This window comes from Lissotriton helveticus, chromosome 1_1 (assembly GCF_964261635.1).
Source record: "Lissotriton helveticus chromosome 1_1, aLisHel1.1, whole genome shotgun sequence".
NCBI lineage: Eukaryota > Metazoa > Chordata > Amphibia > Caudata > Salamandridae > Lissotriton > Lissotriton helveticus.
In genome coordinates, this window is record NC_136057.1 from 1110105950 (window position 1) to 1110133098 (window position 27149).

The following is a 27149-nucleotide window of genomic DNA, read 5'->3' on the forward strand; positions in this document are numbered from 1 at the left end:
CCGGGCCACCCACCGTTCTCCGCAGGGTCTCCCCCCCACCCCTCTGCCAGAAGTCCGATGCTCGAGGAGGCTCCTGGCACCAATCGGAGGTGTCTCCCAGTTCGTTTGTTTGGCCTCAGGGGTATCGTGATCGTCGGCTCTGTTGGGGCATTCGCGGGGGTCCTCCCGTCGGGTTGGGGGCCTCCGCGTGGGCCCCACTCAGTCGGGTTTCGCGTGGGCCGGCAACTCCGTGGATAATGCTCCCTTTAGGAAGACCGAGGGTGCAGGGCCCAGCACAGGCCTCCAGGTCCTCCGGTGATTTTGTTCACCCGCTCCTCAAGGTGCTCAACAGGCGTGGGCCTCAGTGAGGCCAGGGTGTCCAGGGCTCCAGCCGTGGGTCTCCTGCCCGCGGGGCGAGGGTCTGCTGGGTCGGCGCGTGCTCTCTCAAGGCCTGGGGGGCGGTCGCAAGGTCACCCTCGGTCGCCCCGTTTTACTAGCCCAGCGAAGGTGAAGTAGGTCTTCCTCGCTGTCTAGGCCGCAGTTGGAGGCCACAGTGGAGTCGGGGCTCCGATTCTTGTCCCCCGGGCAGCTCGGGGCCAACCCTCGATGACAGGGCCTGGCGCGCTCCCCCCGGCGGTATGGTCACCGGTCACACTCGGGTCGGATGAGCGTCTCCTGGGCTCCCCGTCACCAAGCACCCCCAGTGCCCTCCCGCGTTGGACAGAGCGCCTTAGTTCAGTCCCAGAGACGGGGTGAGAGCCGTTCTTTTAATTCGGGCAGCCAGAATATCCCCGGTTCGTTTCTCTTGCCTCCAGGGCTCCACTCGTCGGCTCCACCCCGCGGCCGTTGTCTGTTAGGCTCTGGGGGTCAGGTACTCACTCGGAAGTCCGGGCTCATCAGGGGCACCCGGTGGGACGGAGCAGCAGCTGGGGTCCTCCGGGCCCGTTTGGGCGTTCTCGTCTACTTCAGGGGTAGTAGGCCCCGTTGGCGCCGGGGCCTCGATTTCAGTCTCCCGGGCAGGGAGGAGTCGCGTCTGGGTCGGCGGGGCGCCGAGTTCCGTCCTCCGGCGGCGCCTCGCAGTTGAAGGAGGTTCGCAGGATTCCACCGTCTGGCAGCCGCTCCCGATCACACCCGGGCCACACTCCAGCCCCCGCAGTCGGGCTCCAGGATTCGCGCTATGGGTCCCGGTGTCCCATCAGTTACGGGGACACCGCCATCTTGCGCTTCGGTCCGCAGTGTCGTTTCGGACTCTCGCGCCTCTCTCGGTGCAGGAAACAGCACTCCCGCGGCACCGGAGCAGGCAGCAGTGTGTTGCTTGGGTTCATCCGGTTTTTCACGGGGTTCCGAGCTGTAAGAAGGATGATTTGGCGGATTACGGGCGGTGGGTGTGGGAGCCTCGTTAGGCTGCTACCATCTTCGTTGGCTGCTAGCCACGCCCCCCCCATGCACACGAATTTGATGGTTATGCTTGGAGTATTAGAAGATGAAGGAATTCAGATTGAGAATTTATTTGGACTTAGTTACAAATGAGAAAATAAATGTAAAGAGTGTTCATTAACTTCAAGCACAATAGTTGACAGAGAACGATTTCTATATTTAACAATACCGGAATGCAAATCTGTACCATTTTCCAAATTAGTAAAAGAAGCTGATCACAAGATGATGTGTTTTCGTTGTAAATCAACAATGCTATCTACATTATGCCTACAAAGATATGGAAAATATTTGATTATAATGCTGCAACGCTGTAGACCAAATGGAAGCAAAGTGGAAACCAAAATTAAAAATGTTGTTGATAGTCAAGTTCCTATTTCAGGAAGAACTTTTGCAACAGTTTCTATTGTTTACCATGCTGGAAGTACTACTATGAGTGGACATTATACCTATGATGGATGGAGTCACTGCAAGGATACACACTTGGAAATGAAACCGAGATTGCCTTATGAGTTACCCAACTCATACTTGATATTTTGGAAACAAAGATTTTAGATACACCATTCGGACTTGTGGGAAGGTGTAAAGATACTTTAAGGAATTTATACTGGATGGTTTCAAAGCGAAATTTGTGATACATTATTTGCCGTATTCGGAATATGTGCACAGAAACTACGAAGTAAAGGTAAGATTTGAAGATTGAAAATAGTATTGGATGTGTTATTCGTGTTGATTTTTTATTATATTTGTGAGAATTAGGGATTTTTTTTTTTAACTATCTAGTTGATTGTTTTTTATCCTCTGCTGTTTATGAAGAAACTATTCCGACATCACTGTGAATAGTGAAGTTAAGTAGTAGCTGATGACCGCAAAGGGAGAAAAATTGTTATCTGAGTGTTAAATTATTTTGTATTATTTAAAAAGTCATTGTTATTTGTGAAATGTATTACATTACATAGCACTTTTGCAGTTCATTTTATGTAGTTGAAAAGTTACAAAAAACAGTACTAATGACCAATACACAGTAGTAGTTTGATATTTAAAAAACTTTGAAATTCCCAGAAAAAAACATAGGTTTCAGGGACGTTATAGTTAGTTGGACATTTCACTCATACAAAACGATAGAAATTCGCCTGTTATAGTTTGTTGAGCTAACTATAACTTGCGCCCCCGCAATGCACTGCTGATGACTTTACATATTACATCATTTATGACATGGTCAGTGACATCACTGATGACAGCTCAAATGACATCACTAATGACATCATCCACGTGAAAATCTGATGCACCTCATCAGGCTCTAATATAACACTTGATACACCCACTCTAAAATACAGACTATAGTTTTCGAAACCATGAACACACCAATACCAGTTATTACATATCCACTCACTAATTCCGAGGTCTACACACACATCCATTCAATCACTCATACAGTCACTCATACATATAGTCAGCCATCAATACAGCATTAACATATCCAGTCACATATCTATACAGACACTCAGACACCGCCTCTCATTCATAGAGTTATTCACACACCTAGTCAGTAATGGAAATAATAAATCACACTTTCATTTACTCAATTGTACAGTTATACACATACCACCTCACTTATTTAAACATATACTAACACATACTTTCACTCTAATACAATAAGTAATACAAGCACACACTGATCCATACAGGCACTCTCACAATCACTCACTTTCACATAGTCATTTATACAGTACAACACTCACATATACTGCCTTTCACATATGCAGTTACTCACACATGCACCACTGAGGCATCCATCCACTCACCAACACACCCATACACACACTCACCCAGCCATACAGCCCTTCACAGATACAGACTTGAACACATATACCCAGTGAATTATCCAGTCACACATCTATGCACAGAGTCACACCCCCCACACAGACACTCAGGCACCCATACAGATACTCAGACAACCAATCAATAGCCAATATAGATCCTCATTTAGCTGCTAACCAAACCATGCAACCGCTTACACAGCAAACGACAACATAAACTGTGTGAATGTATGTATCAGTCGCTAACACATGCACTAAGTAAGACGCAATTAATCACTCAGTTATACAGTGTCACACACCTATTTAATTATCCATCCTGACTCTTATAAACCCATTTATGCTTCAATACACCTTGGCATATATATATAAAACATATTTATATTTTATAGAAACACATAGTCACTGGATGATGTCATCAGTGATGTCACTGACCATGTCATGAATGATGTAATATGTGACGACATCAGCAGTGCATTGCGGGGGCGAGTTCTAGCTAGCTCAACTAACTATAAACGGCGAATTTCTATAGTTTTGTATGAGTGAAATGTCCAACTAACGATAACGTCCCTGAAACATATGTTTTTTTCAGTGGATATATATATCTATATATATCTATATATATATATATATATATATGTATGTTTATGTATGTATATGTATATATATAGCAAAAGGGGCAAGCCAGGACCACCCAGCCACGGGTGCCGTAGGAGGATCCGACCTAGTGCACCCGTGGCAGGAGGTAGCTGCATTTTAAAGCGTATTGAAATACATTGAAAACCTCCAAAATAGGAAAATGAGGCATATATGCAAGGCTCAAGTAAGGCGAGACCCATGGCGTATAGGAGATAGCACCAAAAGACACAACATTAAACACCGTGCAACAGTGAGATAATGGTGTCAGTGGACGTAGAGAGCCCACAGGGACCTCCATGCCCGCCTGGCGCATAGCAGAGCTATTCAATAGCATATAGGTACCCCACTTGGAGTATAGCACACCCTCAAGAAAAACAGGGGAAACCTCTTAGGGTAAACCACAGGCAGAGGACAGAACACAAACAACCTGTGGAACACCACCACAGTAGGCTTACTGCCAGCCCAAAAACACATAGTGCAACTGGTGGATGCTAAATGAAAGGGTAACCACCCCAGAATATGACAAACTGAGACCTGCGAAGTACAGACCTATGGGTGAGGGCGAAAGCCCACAAGGAGGCGCTGAACATCAAACAAAAGGACCAAATCAAAGGTTAGGTCAACAAGGTGCTCCCGGATATTCTCCGGAAGACGCCATCCCGCAACCAAGCATGGCGCCGTAGGGCAACCGAACCAGCAATAGCTCGGCCTAAGGAATCTGCAGTATCCAGGGCCGAGCGGATTGTAAATTCCGCCAGATCACGGCCATCACAGAGAAGATGGAGGAGGTCAACACGAGCGCCCTCAGAAGTGGAAGATAGAAGAGACTCGGCAAAGGGCAGAAGTAGCCCGAGCCAAGACACACACTGTATTGAGTGAGTCAAGAGCTGCACTAGTGGAGGCGAAAATATTACGACCCCACGACTCTAGACATCTGGACTCCCGGGAGGGAGGAAGCAGCAGCTGAGGCAAGGAAGGGAAAGCAGCTCGCAGAACAAACCCCTGAACGTCTGGGTAAACAAATAAGCAAACTGGATCGTGTGGAGCAGGACGGTGGCGGTGCAAGATAGAGTGAGCCACCGCATCACCGGAAGCTGGCCGAGCCCAGGTGCCCAAAAGGGCATCATCAAGAGAAGCTTCGAAGGGCAGAAGCGGCTCTACATACCCTGACGTGTGGCGGAGGACATCCAGCAGAGGGTCAATAGGCAGGGGGAACTGAAGGTGGTTGCACACATAAAACACGGGCGGCCAAGGAGTCTACTCGTATGAAAGCTGCACCGGCCTCGGTAGCCCTCCAGGGAGGGGACAGCAACTCATCCGTGGGTGAGGGCAGGAAACTAAGCCTCCCACCCCAATGGGGTTGTCCAATGAACTGAGGATGAGACCAATGTCCAAAAGAAGGAAGTCCCATTGACGAATGAGGGTCCTGAGGAGGTGGGGAGTCCGCCAGTGCTACAAATTCCATAGGGGGGAGAGGCAAGGACAGATTTGGAGTCACCGGACGTTGAGGCGACGTTGAACTTCCCCCGGAAGCCTCGGGAGAGGAGTCAATAATCCGGCATCAAGGCGGCGCCAGTGCGACCTCTGTTGGCGCCAACCCTGCCCCGTCTGGCACCCACTTGGCCTCGTCCGGCGCAGACTCGACCTCAACCACAACAGGCTCTAGTTCCGAAGAAGGGAAAGAAGGGAACGGTGCCGGAGCTGGGGAGGCAAGCCTACAGCGTCGGACCGGCGCCGACTCAGCCTCAACAACAACAGGCTCGGACTCCGAAGTAAGGACTGGAGTCGGAGCCGGGAAGGCAAGTCTATGACGCCGAACCAGCGCCGACTCAGCCTCCCAACAGGTAGCCGCTTGTCCGGAAGGCCAAGGTGGGCTCGAAGCAAAGCTGCAAGCACCAGCAACCACCTGCGACGTCACAGTGAGCCCCACTGGAATATGCGGCGCGTTAGGGGTGTTATGGAACAAAGGGGGGACCCAGCCGGGCCGCACCCTGATGCCGCCATATTTCCATCATCCCTAGAGGCAAGGGGCTCAGTCGGCGCCGAGGGCGAACTCGCCGGAGAGTCTGCCGGATACCCGCACGTAGCACAGGCTCTGGGGACGCCCGAGGGAGAGGAGGGGACCCAAGGGAGGCCTGCAAGCCCACAGCATAGGCCTCCATTTGGGTCGGAGTCGCCCCCGCGACAGGATAAGGCGGATAGGGGAGGGACGACTCCCAGGGGCGCACGTCCAGAGATATCGGGAAACTTGTGCCCCCCACAACAGAAGGAAGGTAGGTCAAGGACCTCGGCAACATGCGCCGTGACTTACCCGGAAGGGGCAAACGACGCACCCGGGAACCGGACGGCGACTGACGCCGCAAATGGAACCCACTGCCGCTGGGACCTGCCGCCGAGGAGGCCGGAAGCCGTAACGACTCCGACCGGGACAGGCGAGCTGAAAGCAGCTTCATCCGGCGCTCCCACAGGGACTTCGGCTTCAGGTGGTGACAGGCGTCGCAATCAGTCGAGTCGTCGTGTTCACCCAGACACCACTTGCAGATAAGGTGTGGGTCAGTCGCAGACATTTGCAGCGAATATGAGGTACACGTTTTAAAGCCCGAAGGCATTGCACACTGTTCCTGATGTGAAGCGTCAAAAGGGGACTGAAAACAGGCCAGAGGAACGGCTTTCTCCGGATCCGCGTTGCACGCGGAAAAGTAGGAAACTGACGTCAGCGCGCCGGGAGGGACTTATATGACCTCACTGACGTCACGTCCGTGAACGACGTCAGGGCGGGGTCGTGTGCCGCCGTCCCCCGGCACGCAGAGGTGCTGCTACAAAAAAAATCCCGGATCCAGTCTGAGGTCTGGGGATATTCTAAGTTAAGGAATCTACGGCTAGATGTCTCTATTAGATATGTCCAATACCGACACAATGGTAGTCCGGTAGTCCTGATGAAATCATACAAACAAGGGGAGCAATTGTAGCGTGACATCGCAAGGGTCCTACATAGCATGTCTCAGAGGGAATCTGCATATAAAGTCATGACACAATGGTATTACACCCCTCACAGGTTGCATAAAATGTTCTAACAATAAGGAGCTATAGAGGGAAAGAAAGAAACAGGTTGCCCTCCTCTCAATGTACAACACAAACGCAAAGACCTGTCCATCCAAGGCTCCTCTTCTTGAGGGTATTCATATAAGTGGAGGCGGGGGTTCCATCACTCTTTTTCCCTACCACTCCTCACTTTTATCAGACGTAGTGTCCTTCCACTTTGCTGCCTAAATTTTATAAAACAAAATTTTTGAAAATGACAGTCAGTACCCACATACCCCCCTATACTGTCTACGACCGGTTTTAAAATGGCCCCTCCGAGGAATGCTTTTAAAAGATCAAGCAACCTGAAAGATAAACTGGTGCATTCCCGCTCTAAACCACTCCAGAAAGAAACCACCATCCCTCTCTGACATTACCCTTGTGGTACATGTTCAGTGTGTAATCTGACAAGAAAGGCTTTGGATGTGGTCTTGAATTCTGGAAAATATGGCATTTGACCCACTTTAGCAACTGTAACACAATGAATGTTGTTTACAGACTGATGTGCGAGTGTGGACTGCAATATATAGGGCTCACTACACGTAAAATCAAAGTGAGAGTACAGGAACATTTGAGTACCATTAAAGCAGGCAAACTTTCAACCAAACTGGTACAACACTGCAAAGAATATAAGCACTCCTTTACATGGGTAGTGTTAGAAAAAGTGGTTGGGGACCCTTACACTATAAGATAAGGTTTTGGCTACTAAAGAGTCACGTTGGATTTTCCAAGAAAAATGTGACCAAATTGGATTAAACAATTCTATTAAATGGAATAAAGTCAGAAGTTAACACACCATGTATGATCCATTTTTGAAAGGTCGAGTTTTGTTGGTGTCCGTGAGGTTGAAACCTTTTTATCAGTACGTATTGAGTAGTCCTTGTTAGTGCTTAAGGCTGTGATGTGAAGGGAAGCCCTAGCACACTACAGGAGAACGCATGATGAACGTATTGGAACAATAAAGTTTGTTGAGAGAACATCCCTTATCTAAAATGGGCACTGTGAGAGTTAATGATGTAAAGGGAGTCCTCAACATAATACAAGAGTTGGTTGTCGTGTGTTGAAGGTAAACCCCTATTTGAAAAGGGCAAACAGTAGGTGTACTCTATATAGGTGTTTTTAGTCTTCAAGATATTTATGTGGGTTCTGTAAAGAAACTATCAGATTTTTTACTAGAGCAGATTGCATAAGTCGTGAATTCCGGAAATGAGGGGTAAAAGAATTCGGACCATATTGGAAAAGGGGTTAAAGCTGCCGCAATGTTTTGAGCGCAAATAAGAGAGAAAACTCACAGCTTAGTAACCCTGGGGCATGTGTTTGAATGACACTCGGGTTGGGCTATGTGAATTCTAAGATGGCCACCACGGGTGAGATAACAGTCAAATGACATAATAATCGTGACGCGAGACGCAGCCGGTTGTGTGTTTTTAAACTGCAGCGTTTCTCCACCGGGAGCGAGGGATGATGGAACGTGCTCCTTGTTAATGAAGGCAGTAAGGCTGCTAGTGGTGCGTTTGAGGTTCAGAGTGAATTCTAGACATGACAAGGTTTGTTGGAAACGTTGAGGATCGCCTATTTAAAGGCAATGCCAAGATGTGATACTTATTGTTAAGGCGGTTAAGTTAAGACGTGCGGGCAGTTACTGCGATGATTAGGAAACGAAAAGATAGGGGTGTGAATAATCACCCGATTTTACTTTGTGTTTAGAATTTGTACTACAGTAGAGAACACGCCTAAAAGAGGAACTCACGTCTGGAGTTTATTTTAGTGCAGTCGAGTGGAGAGCTGGTACGAGTGACTCGGGCTCCTACATGGTAAAGATAATTACTGTCATTACCAACAGTGATATGTGTTGAATTCTGGGGAGTGAGAATTTTGTTTGAGTAACCAGGCCATGTTTGTTTTTGCATTTGACAGCCATTTTATAGAACGACACCAGTGTTCAAGATTGGTGAATGATGACCCTGCCCTGACGAAATTGTCTTGAAAGAATGTTGGCAATGAAACATGTTTGCTGAGTAATAAAGTGGTTTGCGCAAATGCAGCCGGTTTTAAATTTTGAATAAGTTCACAAGTGAAGATTAAAGTTGGTAATTGTGCTACTTACTTCAGTTTTATTTTCACAGGGTCTCGTCCTCGTGGTAGTCGTGAGGTACACATCTCAGTGGAATTATAATTTTTTGCACTCATTTTTGGGACACATCTTTATTTCAAGGCAAGGTGGGTACCAATGATGAGAAAAGTGAGCATAGCTGGTGAGTGCCAATCAGCAAGCTCAACTGGTGGTGCGCATGTGAGGTGCCATCTTGTCCTTTCAATTTTTTTTGTAACGGTAACACATAGATTGGGTAACCTGTGTTAGATACACTATTAAAGCTACAGCCCTATATATACATATAGGGGGTATGTGGGTACTGACTGTCTTTTGCAAAAATGTTGTTTATAAAATTCAGGCAGCAAAGTGGAAGGACACTACCTCTGATAAAAGTGAGAAGTAGTAGGGAAAAAGAGTGATGGAACCCCTGCCTCCACTTCTATGAATACCCTCAAGAAGAGGAGCCTTGGATGAACAGGTCTTTGCGTTTGTGTTGCATAATATGTTCCCCAATTCCTCCCCTGTTAACTGGCGTTGAACGAGAGCTACTGGGGAGTTCCTCCACATCTGGTGGCATTGCCAGTTACTGGCCACTTATTGGAAAGAGGTTCTTAGTCACATTAAACAGGTGATTGGCTACCCCCTACCTGAAACCCCGACTTAACTTATCCTAGGACTTAAACCTGCAAACCTTCTCGCCATGACATATAGAGACTGGCGCTTAATTTTACATATGCTTGGCGCAGCTAAACAAACAATAGCGTTATATTGGAAGAAGGCTGAAACACCCTCGGCGACTGTTTGGTTTACTCGTCTGTGGCATACTATGGCTATGGAGCTACTTACGGCGCGGCTCCAGTCCAGCAAGACTAAATTTACAAACACTTGGCAACCATTGATAGATTATTTCTGCAAACTTGATCACGCACACCTTCAGCCCTCGAGGCTTTGGGCCTTATACCTTTTTGAGGACAATATACTCCCCTCAGGATAGACACTAACAGGGATACTACGTAATCCCTCCTCTGCATGGGATTGGTCACATGTGTCACCATGACCTCCCTCGTGTTCCTCTCCCTACTTGGTTCTTCCATCCACAAGGGCTTTGTTACTTATTGTGAAACGTTGTACCCTCCCCGCTCTCTGTAATGTCTCTCTCCCCCCTTGGTTCGACAAAGCTTGCCCCATCTCATGTGTTAAATGGCTCTTCATCCAGAACACTGTCCCTCACTATGTCAAAGATTAGTGATGTGCATCTGTTTTGTACCCTTGCATTAACCTGTCGACATTTTTGAGACTCCAATGCTGTGTTTTTAACGTCTCCTCCCTTGCCCTCTCCGCCCTTCTCTTTCTCCCCCCTCTTCTTTTCTTTTTCTTCTTCCTTTTCTTGTTTCTTTTTCCCTGCCTCCCCACCCCCCATTTTGATGGTTGTATTGTATTGCTTTGTTCTACATTTTCAATAAAATAGATTTGAAAGACAATGTCCAATATCATGGGACTCCAAAGGGATCCAGACACTCTGCGTAATGCTTCTCTATTCAGAAAGTCAAAGAAAAAACGAAGATGGAAACTTCTACAAGACCTGAAGAAAAGCCATTGAGGACAGATTTGTTTTAGGAATGGATTAATTGTCATACAAAATGCACGTGCGCACTGGTGTCTCTATGTGGGGCGCAGCAAACACACTCAGAGTAGAGAACGAGCATCCCTAATATAAACAACAGGAATAATTTGACTTTCTGATTCCCAACACATTGGGCATCTCAAGATAGTAGGTAAGAAGGTATACATATAATGGTCCAAGTTCCAGTTTTAACAACGTTTACCAGTAATAGTCATTACCTGTTAATCAGCAATCCAAATGTTGTCACTGAAAAGAAAGCTGAACTGCATGGGCGTCATCTCCTCTTGCAAGTATTCAAAGCAGGCAGTGAAGCAAACTAAAAGCACTCCTAGATGTATGCGAAGCAGGCAAATCTTCTTAATGAGCTGTCAATTAACCCAGACTCACAGCACAATGGGACAGCTGCTAGTCCCAAGGCTCAGGCTGAACATATGGATGCATCAGCAACTCTGCCTCACTTGCTTTTTAACAATCCCGTTGAGCAGTGCAAAGGACATCAAACAAAGATAAACACGATGTGCTTTTCCAAATAGCTAGTGTCACCACCCCCACATGAGTGAATGGACCATCACCCTATGGTATTATCGCTATCTATCGGTGACTCTGAATGGTGTTCCTTGATTAACAAAACATCTAGTGTATGCCAAGATGAAAATCTTAATTGTGTGTATATATATATATATATACATCGAGAGGGAGAAAAATAAAAGACAATTAGGACTCCTTGACAACAAAAGATTAGATTATGGGAAAATACCTAAACCTTCAGATTCAAAAAGATAGGTCTCGTCAATGCCGACGTATCTGCACCAGCGAAGAAAGTTGGCGGTGTTGTCGCGAGCAAAGAATGATCCAGACGGGGCATTTTCCTTACATCGAACTTTTCTTGAAGGAAACAGCTAGCAGAAAAAAATAAACAAATAAGAACTTCAAAACAAAGTTAGGTTTTGGTTATTCTCTTGTATTACTGCTAAATTACTGTAAACAAAACTATTATGTGCATGCAGTACCTGTAAAAATTACATAGGGCCACTAGTTGGTGTGCTATACACATGCAAGGACAGATGTGCTCAATAGAGTTGAACGAGAGGCACTAAAATGCTCCTCTTCATCATGGCAGGTTAGCCGTGGGTAGGACAACCCACCAATCCGGTGCCTTTTACCAGAAAACTCTGAAGTGTTTACGTATATGTGACCAAAAAATATTCAGAATTAACACAAAGCGTAGGCCTATTGATGGCTGTCTTTGATTAGTCCTTCTGGAATACCAAACCCTAGTAACATGGAAGAAGCAAGTGACCTAATGTTCCACGTCAGAAACACCGCTCACTTGCACGGTCGGAGAGAGATTACAACTAATAATTCCCTTTTGCCCTGCTAGGTGGGAGAAATGGTAGATGGGACCGAATTTCTGCCCCACAGACCTTTCCGCTGGCTGGTCGAATGGATCAAAATATCTGGGCAGAAAGGGGGCAAAAGGACTCCTTCACAGACATAGGTTGCACGGCCCCTGTGAAGCCCTGGGAGCAGTGACTTTTCTCTGGACTTCATCTGCATATACTGAAGGCCAGTGATCTTCAAACATTTTAATGCCGCCCCCCACCCCCTGTGGAATAAAATCATCGGGCACCTCTCAGAACTTTTAATCTTTATTCTACTAAATTGTATGTATTAAAAGTATCCACAGTCTGTGGCTGGGGGTTTGGAAGAAAATTCTGAGTTCCTTCCGCTTTTGACACATACTCCCAGGTAGGATATAAATGACAAAAGATGCGAGTGATGGCCCATTGCAGAGCATAATGCTTCTTTTGGCCAGTGCCTGGAGCCCCCTGGAATCACCTGAGGCCACTCTAGGGGGGCTGCACACCAGTTTGAAGAACCTTGCTGTAGGCTCTCCAGGAGAAGCATAGAGGTGGCCCATTCACAGCCCAAGAGTAGACCAGTAAGAGGCCATACACCCTCCCAGTATATTCTGTCAAAGCCCATGAGTAAGGCTGGATTTTCATTCCCTGTTGCAGTGCCGGAGCAAGGTCTGATTTTTAATGGAATGTTCCACGCTGATAAGGCCTCATTCCCTTGTTCACTCCCTAGCCGGTGGATATAGGTGAACTTTCACCACCTGAGGGTTCCCATCAGAGGGAGGCACTACTCTTCACAGATGGCCTTCTCTGGGGTGGAAGCTCAAACCCCCTTCTACCCCTCTGGTGTTTAGGAGCGACAAGACCAGACATCTGCATAGGATTGACAGGTCTGCGATTCAGCGGCCATCTTTTTAAATGGATCAATCTCAGGTGAGTGTTATGTACAAATGTGCTTTGCAGAAAGGAGCGCTGGATACCTGGCTCCAAATGTAAAAGCGAAGTGGCGCTAGATGTGCGCACAGTGGTTCTCTTGGACAATGTATGCATATTTAATAGTATGTAAGCACAATGGCAAAATAAAACTGAGGTAGGATGCTGAAGGAGAGACGTGTCCCCATTTATTCAGGAGTATCCAGTCTTCAGCACGACCCATCATAACACACTGCGGCATTCTGCCACTTGCCAGATTGGGGCCCTCTCCCCTCACTATGCGCCAAGCTGGGTTCTACTGAGTAACCCCGTCCTTATTACTAATTTGGTTTGCAGGTCACCAAATCTGGAACAATACTGCTATGTGTCATCAGGTGTCCCCATTCCAAGGTTCTGAGGAGACCCCCCCCCCCCCATTGTTTAAGGGGTCGAAACGTCGTCGACTCATACTATAACAAACCTTTCCGGACTTTGCTAAATTGGAAGGAGGTTGTTGTAGGACATTGATAGCAGGATGAGTGCAGGCAGATGGACAATATTGAGGCTGCTGCGCGACAAGAGCAGCGAGGAGCCAGAGCAGAAAGGAACAGGGAGTTTAAAAGGCAAAAAAGTTGGGAAAGGCAGCAACACAATGGAATAGCTTTGAGGGGAGGGGAAAGAACCATTTAAGAACGGGAAGAGGATTTGAGAAGCATGTGGGATGTTTCAGGAACAGGACAACTTGATCATCTGCTTTTCTACTGGTCCCTTTCTGATGTTCGTGAGAGATGGGTCTGTGATTGACACACTGGCTGGGCAGTATCATTTAAATATTATACAAGGATGCTGGTGTCTTTTTTGGCATTGGACACCCACCCACCCTGCTGCTCTGACACATCTAAGGAGCAATAACCTGTTGCAATCTCGGATAGGGTAATGGAGAATTGATTGTAAAAGGTTCAAAATATTTTCTTTATTCCATGAGAATGGTATCAGATGGTTACATTTTATAAGAATTCCAGTAAAAAAGCTTGATTACAAGTGTTTTGCTCGGAGACCGGCTCTGATCCGGTACAATTCCTAGTGTACACTGAACTTACATACATAAACATATGTTATACTGTGAGTTTAGCACGTGGTCCGAAGCCATGCCTCTGATCTTCTGTAAAAACAACTAGTAGGTGAAGGAAGGAATGCTTGTGTTAATAATCTCAGCCACAGGCGATCGCTTGGGCCGCTCTACAGACCATTGTTTTTTATCCAATGTGTCATTCTGGACAGAGACTCCCCATATGCAAATCACTCTTGGTCCTGCCTAATTAGGAGCAGTCTAGTCCGAACTGCCAGGCCACGCCCCCTACAGGTGGGAACACAAGCAACCCAGACTGGGTTTGGTCTGATTAGGTCTCACCCGTGAGGTTCAGCTAAAGTCCTATGGCACAGTGTGCATGGGACCCATGTCTGGGCATACCCCTCACACTTAGACCATCTGCTGTAAAAAACAAGGTGATGGGCTGAATGCTTAAATTAATCTTGGCCACTAGCAATCATTCGGCGTCGCATTCCAGGACACCTTTTTCCACCCTTTGTGCCACTTTAGACAGAGACCCGCCTTATCCAAATCAGTCTTGACTCGGAAGGAGGACCAGTAGCATGTGGAACAGTTGCGTGTCTTCCAGTTCAGACAGGACCTGGCTTGGCACTAAGGGCCCGATGTAGGTAATCCCAGATTACCGATTCTTAAATACCGAATCATACCGATTCGGTATTTAAGAACAGGCAAATGGGATGTAGGTAATTTTTCTTAAATAATTACCGAATCGGTAAGTTTCGGTAATTACCGAATCTGGATTTACCGATTCGTTAATTGCCATTCATTCCTATGGGCCTGGTGGCCCATAGGAATGAGTGTCAATTACCGAATCGGTAAATACCGATTCGGTAAATGGGGGTAACATTGAAGGGTGGCAGGGTGGCACTTTGACACCCTGTTGCACCCCTCAAATGTGTATGGGTGCACATGTTGCAGACATATATGCCCTAAGGGCATATATGTCTGCAACATGGCACTGTTGGAAAAGCAAAAAAAATGCTTTTTCTAAGGTTTTCATTATTTATGCTTTTCTAAGGTTTCCATTATTTACCACCAACTTCTAGTTGGTGGTAAATAACGAATCCTAAGATAAGAAAATCACTTATTTGAGTGCTCCCTACATTTCAGATTCTGTAATTTACCGATTTGGTATTTTTAAGAATCGGTAATTTATCGAATTCTTAAATACCGATTCGGTAAATTACCGAATCTGAAATGAAGCTACCTACATATGAAAAGCCTAATTCCGGTCGGTAACGGCCGAAATTCGGTAATTTCGGCCGTTACCGACTGGAATTACGCTTCCTACATCTGGCCCCTAGTGTGCTGGACTGTTCTAATTGGAGCAGGATCAAGGCTGATAGCACATGACTGGGTCTAATCTGAAGTGACATGGTGGGCAAAGAAACAATGGACTTGGATGCAGCCCAAGTAATTACTAGTGGCTGCAATTAATTCAAGCATTCCACCCATTAGGTTTTTGTTGAATGTTGATTGTCTGGATGCACTAACAAAACACTACTCAACTAGAGGTACATAGTTACGTACTGTGTATCCAAAACCAATTAAACGCCTAAATGATGCCCAATTTCGTCATTTGTAACTTGAAAGGCTTGAATTCCATATTGCCCTTTGTGAATTATGTTTATTCATGTTGTGGTGCAGAGCAAGCACATACTGTTGTGATCTGTTATCACGCCCAACAGCAAAGAATGTTGTGCAGACAATTTGTAAGGCAAGGCTGCATAACTGAAGAACCCTGAAGTAGGAAAAGCGAAAAATTTATTAATTTAAATGGGTTTTCACAACCATTCCTTCCAGGAGAGTCCAGATGTCCGGTGAATCCCTTTAGTCACCTATTGGATGATGCTACACCATTACTGTGGCTTTAATTGACTTGTGTTTCCTTCCAATTGAAATGGTCTCCCATGGAAGGGATGGGGCTGGAATTTAATGAATAGCTGAAGCAAGCTGGCTAAAGAACTGCAGAAGAAGATCATATTTATTTTTTACACAAAGAAAACTGGTCCAGAAAAGTAATTTCTCATTTGGAAAACAAACCGATTTCTGAATGCCGAGCGAATCCACTCAGTGACACTGTAGTGTAGTTCCTATTATCCCAATAGGCTCTGCGCATTGGAATAATACCTCCAATAATATAGACCTAGACCAGACGTTAACTAGGTCTTCTACTGTCGATATTAGACTTAAAGTTTTGGGTTTGCCAGCTAGCTCAGAGTTCACTAGAAACTTTCTCGAATAGGCAAGGAGGAGTTGAACCTCCCTGGATAGACAAGAAGGGATTTAGTTTCTGACAACCATAGAACATGACAACTTTGCTCTCCCCTAATCAAGAGTGTATCTCTAGAGTCGTGTGAAAACAAAAGACAACTTATTTTACTCAGTCAGTACGTGCATTCTTAGTTTCACCAGATTGTAGAGAAAAGGAAGAGACGGGCGTGTTCAATAAAAGATGTTATTTATTGATCAGTCTCTTTTCTCGTACAAGCGAAATGAATCGATATTATTGCAATACTTATGGTTAAGTAAAGTGCATACAATAAAAGCAGAAGTATAAAATAATACTGTAAAAACATTTATATGGTTTCTAAGCCATATGGTGGTTTAAAATGGATAAAATAGATACATACACATATACATTCGACTAATCGTACTCAACTGGTGCTTCTGACTACGCCTACCCCAGTGTACCTGACCTAAGCCTAATACGTGGGCGGGGATAGAAAGTTGCAGTGTAAGTTAAGTTTGTTTTGCCAAGTGACTGATTCAAGAATTCTCTGCAAGGGGTTATTCAGTTCCGTACCTTGAATCTAGGATGATTGAGGGATGGTATCTCTCATCTTTGGTCTCGATATTCCAGGCTGCCTGCAAGGGCTGCTCGGAAGCGCCGGAGCTGGATTTCTCGGCAGGAGAAAGGCAGGACTCGTTCTCAGCGCGTCAGGAAGGCGGGGCAGCGTCAGTGGGCTTCGGCAAGTCTCGCTGCTCCGATCTCGTCACCACCGCGTGTGTTTGCTTAAGGCAATATCGGTAATATTTATACCTGTAAGGTGCCGAGATTGACGTAAGGATGGACATAGATACGTCAATAAGGATGTCATACGAGCTGGTCGTTAGCACATTCTTATGCTGAAGTTCTCGGTGAAATCAAAACAATGGTCGCAGGGTTTTTCCCAGGTTGTCATAGGTTTGATTTGTTTTGAGAACTCCGTATGCCTTATCAGGGGCTGGAGGAATATTGCTTTGCCTAATTAGATGGCAAGCGTTATGACCTAATCAGATAACGCGCTCCTGTGCCGTGGTCTGGCGTAATCAGATAACGGTTTCTGCATCATGGGATGGCTGCTAGTTAACTTCTTAACCAGAATAGGGTCAGGAATAGGGGGATCGATACAGAACCTATAGGAATACATCACAACACTAAACTGAAGAGTTTCCATTTTTTTATGGTGGGGGAGAGCGGAGTTGGAGAAAGCACAGGCAGCCATGATTTGCTACTGAAATGATACAAGGTTAGGAAAAATGCCCTCTGCTAAACTTTAAAATGCTATCCCTTTTTATAGTCCACAAAGGAGTCCACGGTCATGAGCAGTGCACGGTGGAGATGGAGTTCCGATTGAGCTGCTCATCACAATTGGCTAGTTTGTGTTTTTTAGGAATTGCATCGTTACCTTAACATACCATCAACTGACACTTTAGGAGAATTTCAATAAAAAAATAACAAACAATAGCTTGCCTTTAAGTAAAGAACCATTATTTCCTTTGATGATTTTTCAGAGAAACAAAATATACAAATTACACATTTTACCCTTAAAAATGTCACCAGGCCATGTACCCAACATGTTCTTATTATTTTGCTAATGTTTTATTCGCACACACAACCAAAACACAGCATTTTACAAATGTACAAGACGTATGAGTCATGGCTCAATAAATTCAAAGACAACACACTTTGCAAACTGATGCATCAACCGTTAAGATTGTCAGATGTAAGTATTTCTTTTTAGGCTGTAATTATTTCTTTCTAGGCCGTGCCTTGAGGTAAATGTAAATGTAAATGTAATTTGCACTTGTGTAGCGCCTATCACCCAGGGGTCTCTAAGCGCTGTACGAATACCGCTGTGGAACCCTTCCTGGCCTATTCGTGTGAGGTGTCCACTCCTGGGCACCCCCAAGTGAAGCCAGGCATCTTAGCGTTGTTAGGGCCGGTGTGGAGATTAAGCAAGCTATTGCCCAGAGTTGCAGAGTGGAACCCATGATTAGAGTAGGCACCGAGGCGAGAATTATCGGGTCCGAGGACATTGAGCACAAGACCCTGCCGCGACGGGGATTGAACCATGGTCCCGGGCCAGACCTCTGCCTCAGGGTCTGCCGCTCTAATCGGTGAGCCACACTTCGTACCCATATATCCAAAATCAATGGCCTTCATGTAACCCCCAAAACTCACAGATTGTGGCTGCGTGCAACTGCCTCTGCTTGTATGCCCCCAGAACCTCTTATGCACATCCTTCTAGTCTACACACCAGACTCAGGGTACATGGTGCAGCTCTGGGTCAGTCCCCTCACAAAATGGTGGTCAAAATCCAGTATCTATTTGCGGATCCCAATGAGCGACGGAAATTATTTCATCTTTTTATTTTTTTTTAAGACAGATCCAGCCCTTCTAATGTTTCTTCCTCAAGCAGTTTCAATTGCCATAGGACATGGGGTTTTGAACTGCCAGTAGCACTTGTGCCGTTTCATGAAGCTGCACAGCATTTTAGTCGCTTGAGGCATCCAACTAAATTTCTTCATTCCAAGATTTGCGCAGTTGGTCAAAGTTATTTGGGGCAAAATAAGTAGAACGTTTTCTATCACAAATAGGCCCTTTTTAGGTCTCGGCCTGATCCAGCAATTGCGCTGATCTCCGCCGAGACCTTTAGTGGGGCTCTGAAAATGCTACTCTGTTGGCGATCAGCTTGCTAGAACGCGCACAAGAGCACGCGCGCATGCGCGTTATAGCAAGCTGATCGCCGGCAAGGTAGCACTTGAGGTGATGCGCGTGCACCCACGCGCGTCACCACTCGCGTTTTTTTTTTTATTCTCGCAGGTTTTTTTCTGTTCTTTGCCGCCCGGCCGCGCGGCCAATGCTGGTTTGTTAAACACTCCACAAAAGTGCATGTGTTCCTGCGGTCTCCCCCAGGCACTGCTCTTTCACTCTCTGCTGCACCCAATGTTCTCTCTTCATGTGCTTCTTCCCACCGCTCCTCAGTGTTGTGTTTGCCCTCACGTGCTTCTCTCCAGTGTGCTTCCCTAACATCCACATTCCTTCGAGCCCTTTTGCCTCGCTCTCCCTCCCCCCCCCCCCCCCCCGGCACCCTGCGTGCTGCTTTTCACTGAGCAGCAGTCACATTTCTCGTTGAATGGCACGAGCATTCTTTATTGATTTTATACATGTCAAGCATTTCAACACTTGATGGTAAAAAGCAACCACCCATAAACAACAGAACAAACTGTATGAGGCATACCAGCTCGGTCATTGGTACAGTATTTTTGTGCCTTACCACATACCAGTAGATGGGCGGGCATGTGTCCTTACAAGGCGCTTCAGTGTAACTTCAGTGTAAAAATCTACTCCTCGCTACGGCCCCGGTGTTGCCTTTACTCCTCCCTATTTCCAAGCCCAGGATTCTCTAGTGAATTTACGAGACTGCATCCTCAGTCTGTGCTAGTCCATGGGCCACATATTTTCGCAAGTGTTCGGGGCAATCTTGGCCAGGGCCTGGTTCACCAGTTTTTCAGCCCTCCTGCATGAGTCCATACTGGACTCCAACTCACTCACCATGAGACCTGTAACACCAGGGCTTTAAGTGGGATAAAAAACTAGGGAGGCTCTCAAAGGGGCGTGGCCAATGTAATTAAGGGCATGGCTTACAAACACACAAGTAAAAATCTGTGCCTAGCATTGTGTGCCGCCCAAATTGTATTGTGCTGTTTCCGACATTGCATTCAGATATATGATACAAGAAACATCATACCTACAAGTCAGTACTATTGGGTTTGTCAATGGTTGTTAGTTGCCTAAGATAAATAAGCTGCAACTATGGCTTGTATATAAAATTGAAAATGCTTCCACTTAAACCCCTGGTGACACCATGTTGCTGCTCCTGAGTTTCAAAAAGAGAAGGGAAATCCAGAGAGAAAATTACTTTCTTTAAACGATTTCCCTTCCCTACAACGCTCACCTGGCAAGATGTCATGCCGTAACTTAACAAGTGAGAACGGAGCAGTGTGAGCAGGCGCACATTGATGTGTCTGCTGTCACTGCAGTAATGAAAGAAACGGACCGCTTGTGCCAGGGCACAAAACAGAGCCCGATAGAGACCCGTTTCGAGTCCCCTTTGAAAACCTGCCGGTGCTCAGCACCGGTGAGACCCAGCCCACTTTAAGCCCTGTGTAGCACTCCCACACTTTTGAATCAGGTCTCGCTGCACCACCATCAGGGCCAAATTGCAGAGAAGCGAATGGTTGTCTAGTGCCTGGTCTCCCCAGACCGTCAGGGCCAGCAGTTACAGGGTGATTTCAATTGCCATTTCAAACAAGCATTGGCATAGTCAATAGGTCTCACTTTTGGGACCTTATAAGTATTTAGTTATGCAGCACAGTATCCTTGGTGCAACAACAGCAACTGTTGCATGGCTAAACACTTACAAGGTCCCGAAGGCGAGACCTATTGGCTATGCCAATGCTTGTTGTGGTTTGATTTAAATCTGTTCAGCTCTGCTTAATGCTTTTGAGTTAAAAAAGAGGTGTCAAGTGGGCTGTGAAGGATTAACATTTTTTTTATTATACTTTGACAGTCGTATTCATGACTGGATTGAGAATATCAGTTTGAGAATCAATTTTGAATTGTGAAAACAAATCTGCATGGTGGAGATAGCCGATTTTTCCCAAATGATACTAACTTGTCACAAACCTTCGAGAAACACAGCAGTGTGATCTGATTGTTCTGGCACCACTTCATGATGCCAGCAGTTCAATAACAGTTCTCGAACCTGTGTCCCAAAAATAAATCATAGCAACCCATGTGGGTGCAGGTTGGGCATGCTTCAAGTACAGGAGGGCACATGGTACATTTTGTCTTTACATTAATGAAAAGGTAGGTTTCAATCAGCCTACCAAATCTGAGAACTCAAAAAACTGTTTTAGAATGTCTCAGAAAGCTGCAAAAAAATAAAAGAAACTGAAAAGATGATTGAATAGAAGGTCCTGTTTTTAGCGTCAGAACCTGTTGCACAAGACCAAAACTCATCTGCAACTAATGTCCGGGGTCAAGAGGCGAAGACCTGTGATGAGATGCTGTGAATGACCAAGGTCCGTTTACAGTGGACACTAGGGATTCAAAGACAGGATGCAAGGCTTAGCCAAAGACTACCTTCTGAATCTCAAGGATGCTGGCCATGATCAATTGTCATGAGCAGTGGGTTATGTGTCCATGAAAGCGAGGAGAAAGGTGCAGCCTTCGGCCCTGACTGGGAGGCCATGCCTGGTGCCTACATCCTGATGTGAATGGAATGTACTCAGTTGGCCACAAATGGCATTAGGATTTGCTTGAGGGCACAGCTGAAGGGCAGGCATTGCACCCAATGTTGCTGCACAGTAATAAGCCTCTAGAAAGGGGGTGCAGAGAGTGCCCAATATCCTGCAAACAGAGCCGGCCTGACATGGTAAAACCTATGTACAGTAGTCTGTAGGGGCATGTCAACTAGGTGTGAAGGGTAGTGAAAGATCACTCCCTGTGACAAAAACCTTTTAGCGCATGGCACAAGGCCATGAGCAGCAGGTTCTGTAGGCATAGAGAATGGGCGCTGAACAAATTTCATCAATGTTCTTAATATATAAATATACTGGTCTTTGTCTTATAAGTGTACATATAAACCTTTGTGCGCACATGTTAGAGGTGTTGGTGAATTCAGTTAGTTTGCTTGATGAGGTGATATTGTTATATTCCCAGGTTAGACCCATGCAGCGAAGCAGCTTATTTCTTACATTGTTCTATTTTTCAGCATTGACCTTTTGCACATATTTGTGTGCACAACAATGTTGGATTAGTTTTCCCGAAACAAAATGTTTTCATATCTAGCTTTGCACAACATTATCACAATGCCCTGATCATCATGTACAAGGTCTCTTCTCGCACTATGTACATGTCATCGCTATCATCAACTTTGGGGCGACAGGGCTATCTATATATCCATAACATCGCTAATCTATCCACACATCGCAAAGCTGCTTTCCATTATACAAGATGAGCATCCTGATAGATTGATAGAGGATGCACTTCAGCTGATACCCAGGGGCCCTGCATGCGAAGGCTTCACCACGCAAGGTCTGACATCTCGTGAGGGGTGTCCAGTTTGTGACCAAGACGAGGTCCTTCAAGCTCTCCCATCAAGTAATGGAGTTGGATCGTCCCTTGGGGGGATTCTTGGCTCTACACCTACACACACACTAGGTATGCTTAGAATAGGGGTTTGCATAGTAGGAATACGCTCAATTACAGCCTTGGGTTATACGCCTGTATATGTACACTGCTTTAGTACCATGGAAGAACTGGATTTACTATTTACGCTTCAGGTGCTTGCAATCACTTTTCTCTGCTTCTGTAGATTAATCATTGCAGCGCACGTATTTTATAGAAGAATAACGCTGGTTCAATAAACATATTGAAAACGTCCCAACTTATAGGGGAGGCGGGGGGGGGGGGCATATGGTGGCACTGTGAGCTTGCAGGTCCATCGACCAACATATCCTGCGGGGGTGTCCAGCATCAGTCTCGCTTCAATGGAAAAAAGGGGGCCCCTACAATGTACTGAGTTAGCTACTCGTAGGGAAAATAAACTATGTAGAGAAAAGATGTAGCAAACTCCAAGGGCATAAATAGACCCTAAATCAACATCTAATAATAATAAACCCTCCACAACATTCAAATAAGTATGTGCTGAAACAGAGATTTATACAAAAATTCTTAAATCTTTTTATTTTGGTTATAGTATATTTTCATGTTATTTTTGTCTTTTGTTTATAATTCTTTTACTTATTCATTTCATTTTTTACACTAAAAACATTTATATATGATAAATAATGTTCAAAAGCAGGGAAGAAAATTGTTATTTACAACTAGAAAAGTGCAAGGACAATGAGTGTAGACAGAAAAATTACATAACCACAATATCAAAAACAAAATACACCAGTGATATACGAGATATTCAGTCGTTGGAACAATTGAGGAAGGCAATGCGGTTGAATAGGACTACGCGCGTTTCGGCCCAAAGGCCTTCGTCAGGTGACCGTCATTCGTACATTACATATAAACAAAAAAAAGGTGATATAACCTAAACAGACAAAACAAAAACAGAAAATATATATAAATATATAAACAGCACATACGTACAAATCAATTTCAGTAATTTACAGTACAATTTCTGTTTCTGTATTAGAGGGTCTATAACATTTAGTATACAGATGCATATATATATATATACAGTGTTAGCATTTTAGTGCAACCACTCAATATCAATTATAACGAAACCATCTAATTATTTAATTTAAACATGCCAGGTTACCTTGTAGATGATCATTCTTTACTTTTAGCTATATTTAATATACTTTTGTTGAAAAGTCACATAAAGTTTAAACATTTTTATTTTACTCCTAACTGTGATAGCTTTTCTAAAGGGTTCACAGACCAACAGTTCCATATTAGAGACAGATGCTTCGAAAGAGAGAAATCAAGAAAACAAGATAACTCTAGATGTGAATAAAGTACCTAATAAATCAACCTATAGTTGCCCTTACTGAAGAATAAGGATACAACCATTTTTACTTACATCATAAATGTCACGTTGTGGAATCAACACAGAAAATTTGGTTCCTATGCCGACAGCTACTATTTCATTAGTATCGATTCTGATATGCTGAAAAATAGACATACGATCTTGTTTAGACACTAATGATTTACCATACACTATTAGACACTATCTTTGCTGCCCTACATTGGAGATGTACCTGATTTATTTCTGCAAAATGACTTTCAGCGCACTCAATCACGTGTTGAATTCAATGAATTAGGTCAATTGGCGTTAAAAACGTATCCATGGGGTCTTTGTTGAAGTAGCCTGACTCTAAATTAATAAGGGCAAAAAGGTTACTATTTGTATGTCACTGCACCCTTGTTTGTTTCATTTAGAGTCTGTTCACAATATATAGAGTTGGCTAACCAAGGGCCTATAGCAAATTTTTATTTTTATACCGCAATACCCTTCTTGTCAAATAAGGTCTATTCCGGACAAAAGTATACAAACAATTACAAGTTGCGGACCAAAAAAATGTCCTGGCGATATATATAATTTTAGCCCCACAATGGTCACAGTTATGACAGGGCGGTAATCGCACAAGAATTATAGGGGTATACACTTAGGATTTTGTATTTAAAGAGAGAAACACAACATACATATAAATGAAGCGTGTAATAATTCATCATAAATACGGCTGAGTAAACGCACGCATTGCACCCAAAAAGTCCCTTAAAGACACTTTTAAAGAGGGGAGTTCCTACCTCAAATATCCGACGATTATTATTTGTAACTTTCAGGGCAACATCCTATTTTTCTATTTGAATTCCAGCGAAAATGTCAAGTGCCGTAATCTATTTCTTTGTTGTAAATATGCTCTAAAAGATAGAAGGACACTATTGTACTAAACATGATAATAGTGTAGATAGCCTCTCTAATCGAATCTTTTACTGCCATTACCTTGACGCAGTAATGCGGGTACATATGCTGGATAGGAGTTCTTTGTTGTATATATGCTCTAAAAAATCAATAAAAAGAAAACACTATTGTACTAGGCATAATAATAGTGTAGGTAGCCTCTCTCATCGTATCCTTATATCCCATTACCTTAACGTGTTGATGTCAGTACATATGCCGGATAGAAGTTCACGTAGTTCAGGCTTCCCATAACCTGGACATAAAACAGATAGAATAGAATCACTCCTAATCCCTTATCTGAAGCTGAACTATTATAAATCCAAAGAGGTTCCACTTGGATTTAAAGCATACCTTCGTCTCTAGGATGTCGTGCGCTGGGTCGGGGGTTCTGATCGTTCGGTGCTTCTGATGTCCGTGATCTAAACGAATTGGGCGATTTCCGGCTATATATACACAATTGCGCGCTCTCATTAGCTCGCACTACGTGCCTGACAGCTGCTGCCAATTACAGATAGCGCGGCTTGATGACGTGTAACGGCCTAGTCTCGAGTCGCAGCAACCAAAACAAGATTGAAGACAGACTACTCAGGGGTTTGAGCTATAAATATTGAAACTACCGGAGCAGCTGAAGAAAAGACTTTCGTTCATCTTTATTTGATGATTACACGGAAAAAATGTTTTTGATTTAAATACAGATAATATCTGCAAGAAACTAACTAACAAAATTATAAACTCGTTTTATCACAGAAAAACGAATTGAAACAGATATTTTTATAACCAGACGGTATTTAATGTCTGAATGAAGCGACACATACACTCCATACAAACATTTAATCCGTGATGGACATTATCGTCACTAGTTCATAAGGTATGTAATATTACCCACCATACACATGACACCAGATCGTCAAACGAGTCACACAGTGACACTCAGTAATTTTAAGTACATGTCTATGTTTAAGGTCATACCCTGATACTATAATTAGAGGATCGCTTGCTGCCATGGAATTTCGGAATTCAGGCCCGATTTAAAAGTGTCCAGAGTGAAAATCCAAAACACTTCACGTTTGCGACGAATTTTGTCTATGTTAATGCCTGATTTTGCAACAATTTTTTCTAAGACTACCCACTGGATATCTTCAGGTTTGTGATCCTTGTCTAGATAATGCGACACTAGGGGGGCATTTAGCTTTCGTGTACGAATCGCTGATTTGTGTTCCGTGATTCTTGTACATACAGAACGTGAGGATTCACCAACATATCCTTTGTTGCATGGACAGATTAAAAGGTAAACAATGTTGGTAGTTTTACAATTTGTCATGGTCAACAAGGGAATAGTTATATTGTTGAAAGTGAATTCTGCAGTTTCAATTGTTAGTGGACAAATTTTACAGATTCCACACCTACGATTTCCTATCACTGGAGCCCCAGTGATAATATCTCTTTGGCTCTTGGCCTTCATAGTTGACATCCTGGATCTGACCACTATATCCTTAATATTTTTATTTTTCTTATAAGCAAAAAGAGGTTTGTTTATAATCTCCTTTCCGCTTCTGTTGACATTAAGGATATGCCAATTAGCATACAGAATTTGTTGGATTTGTTTATTCAACATGGAGTGCCTTGTTACGAATACTAAACTGGCATCCCGTTTGTCGTTGGTGCCTGTAAGGAGATGCTGACGATCATAATACTTGGCTCTTTTATAGGAGTCCCGTATCAATCTATGCGGATAACCGCGTTCTAGAAACTTCTCCTTCATTACAGTAGCCCTCTGGTCATAGTCAGTTAATCTGGTACAATTCCTCCTCAGTCTAAGAAATTGACTGAAGGGAATGCTATCTTTCTGTGACGAGGGGTGGTAACTACTGTAATGAAGGAGAGTGTTACGTGCTGTCGGTTTAGTAAAAAGGTCCATGATTAGCTTTCCTTCATGATGTTTAATATTCAAATCTAGGAACTCAATTTCTGAGTTACTCATTTTCTCCGTGAATTTTAAATTGGGATCACAGGCATTCAACCAAGATATAAAATCTTGTAGAACATCCTCATTATCGTCCCAAATGAAAATAATGTCATCAATAAAACGTGGCCAATAAAAAATTGATTCAAAAAAAGGTGCAACCTCATTAAAAATAAATTTTTCCTCAAATAAAGCCACATAAATGTTAGCGATTGTGGGTGCACACGAAGCGCCCATGCTGACTCCTCTGATTTGCTTATAGAGTTGCCCTGCAAATTCAAAAATGTTAATTTTCCAAAATAATTTGGAGACAGTCCAAAATAAATGACATATTACAGTCAATGTTGAAGGACTCAATGAACCACTTGGTGGCTTCCATCGCCCC

General features: G+C 44.4%; 1 protein-coding gene across 1 annotated transcript in view; it reads right to left on the reverse strand.

Moving 5' to 3' along the window:
- GAS2L3 (growth arrest specific 2 like 3) overlaps positions 1–27149 on the reverse strand; it is a 382944-nt gene that overhangs the window by 78500 nt on the left and 277295 nt on the right. Inside the window, exon 6 of the mRNA XM_078678704.1 lies at positions 11427–11568. Coding sequence (XP_078534830.1) covers positions 11427–11568 — 142 coding nt within the window. The remainder of the gene's footprint in view (positions 1–11426; positions 11569–27149) is intronic.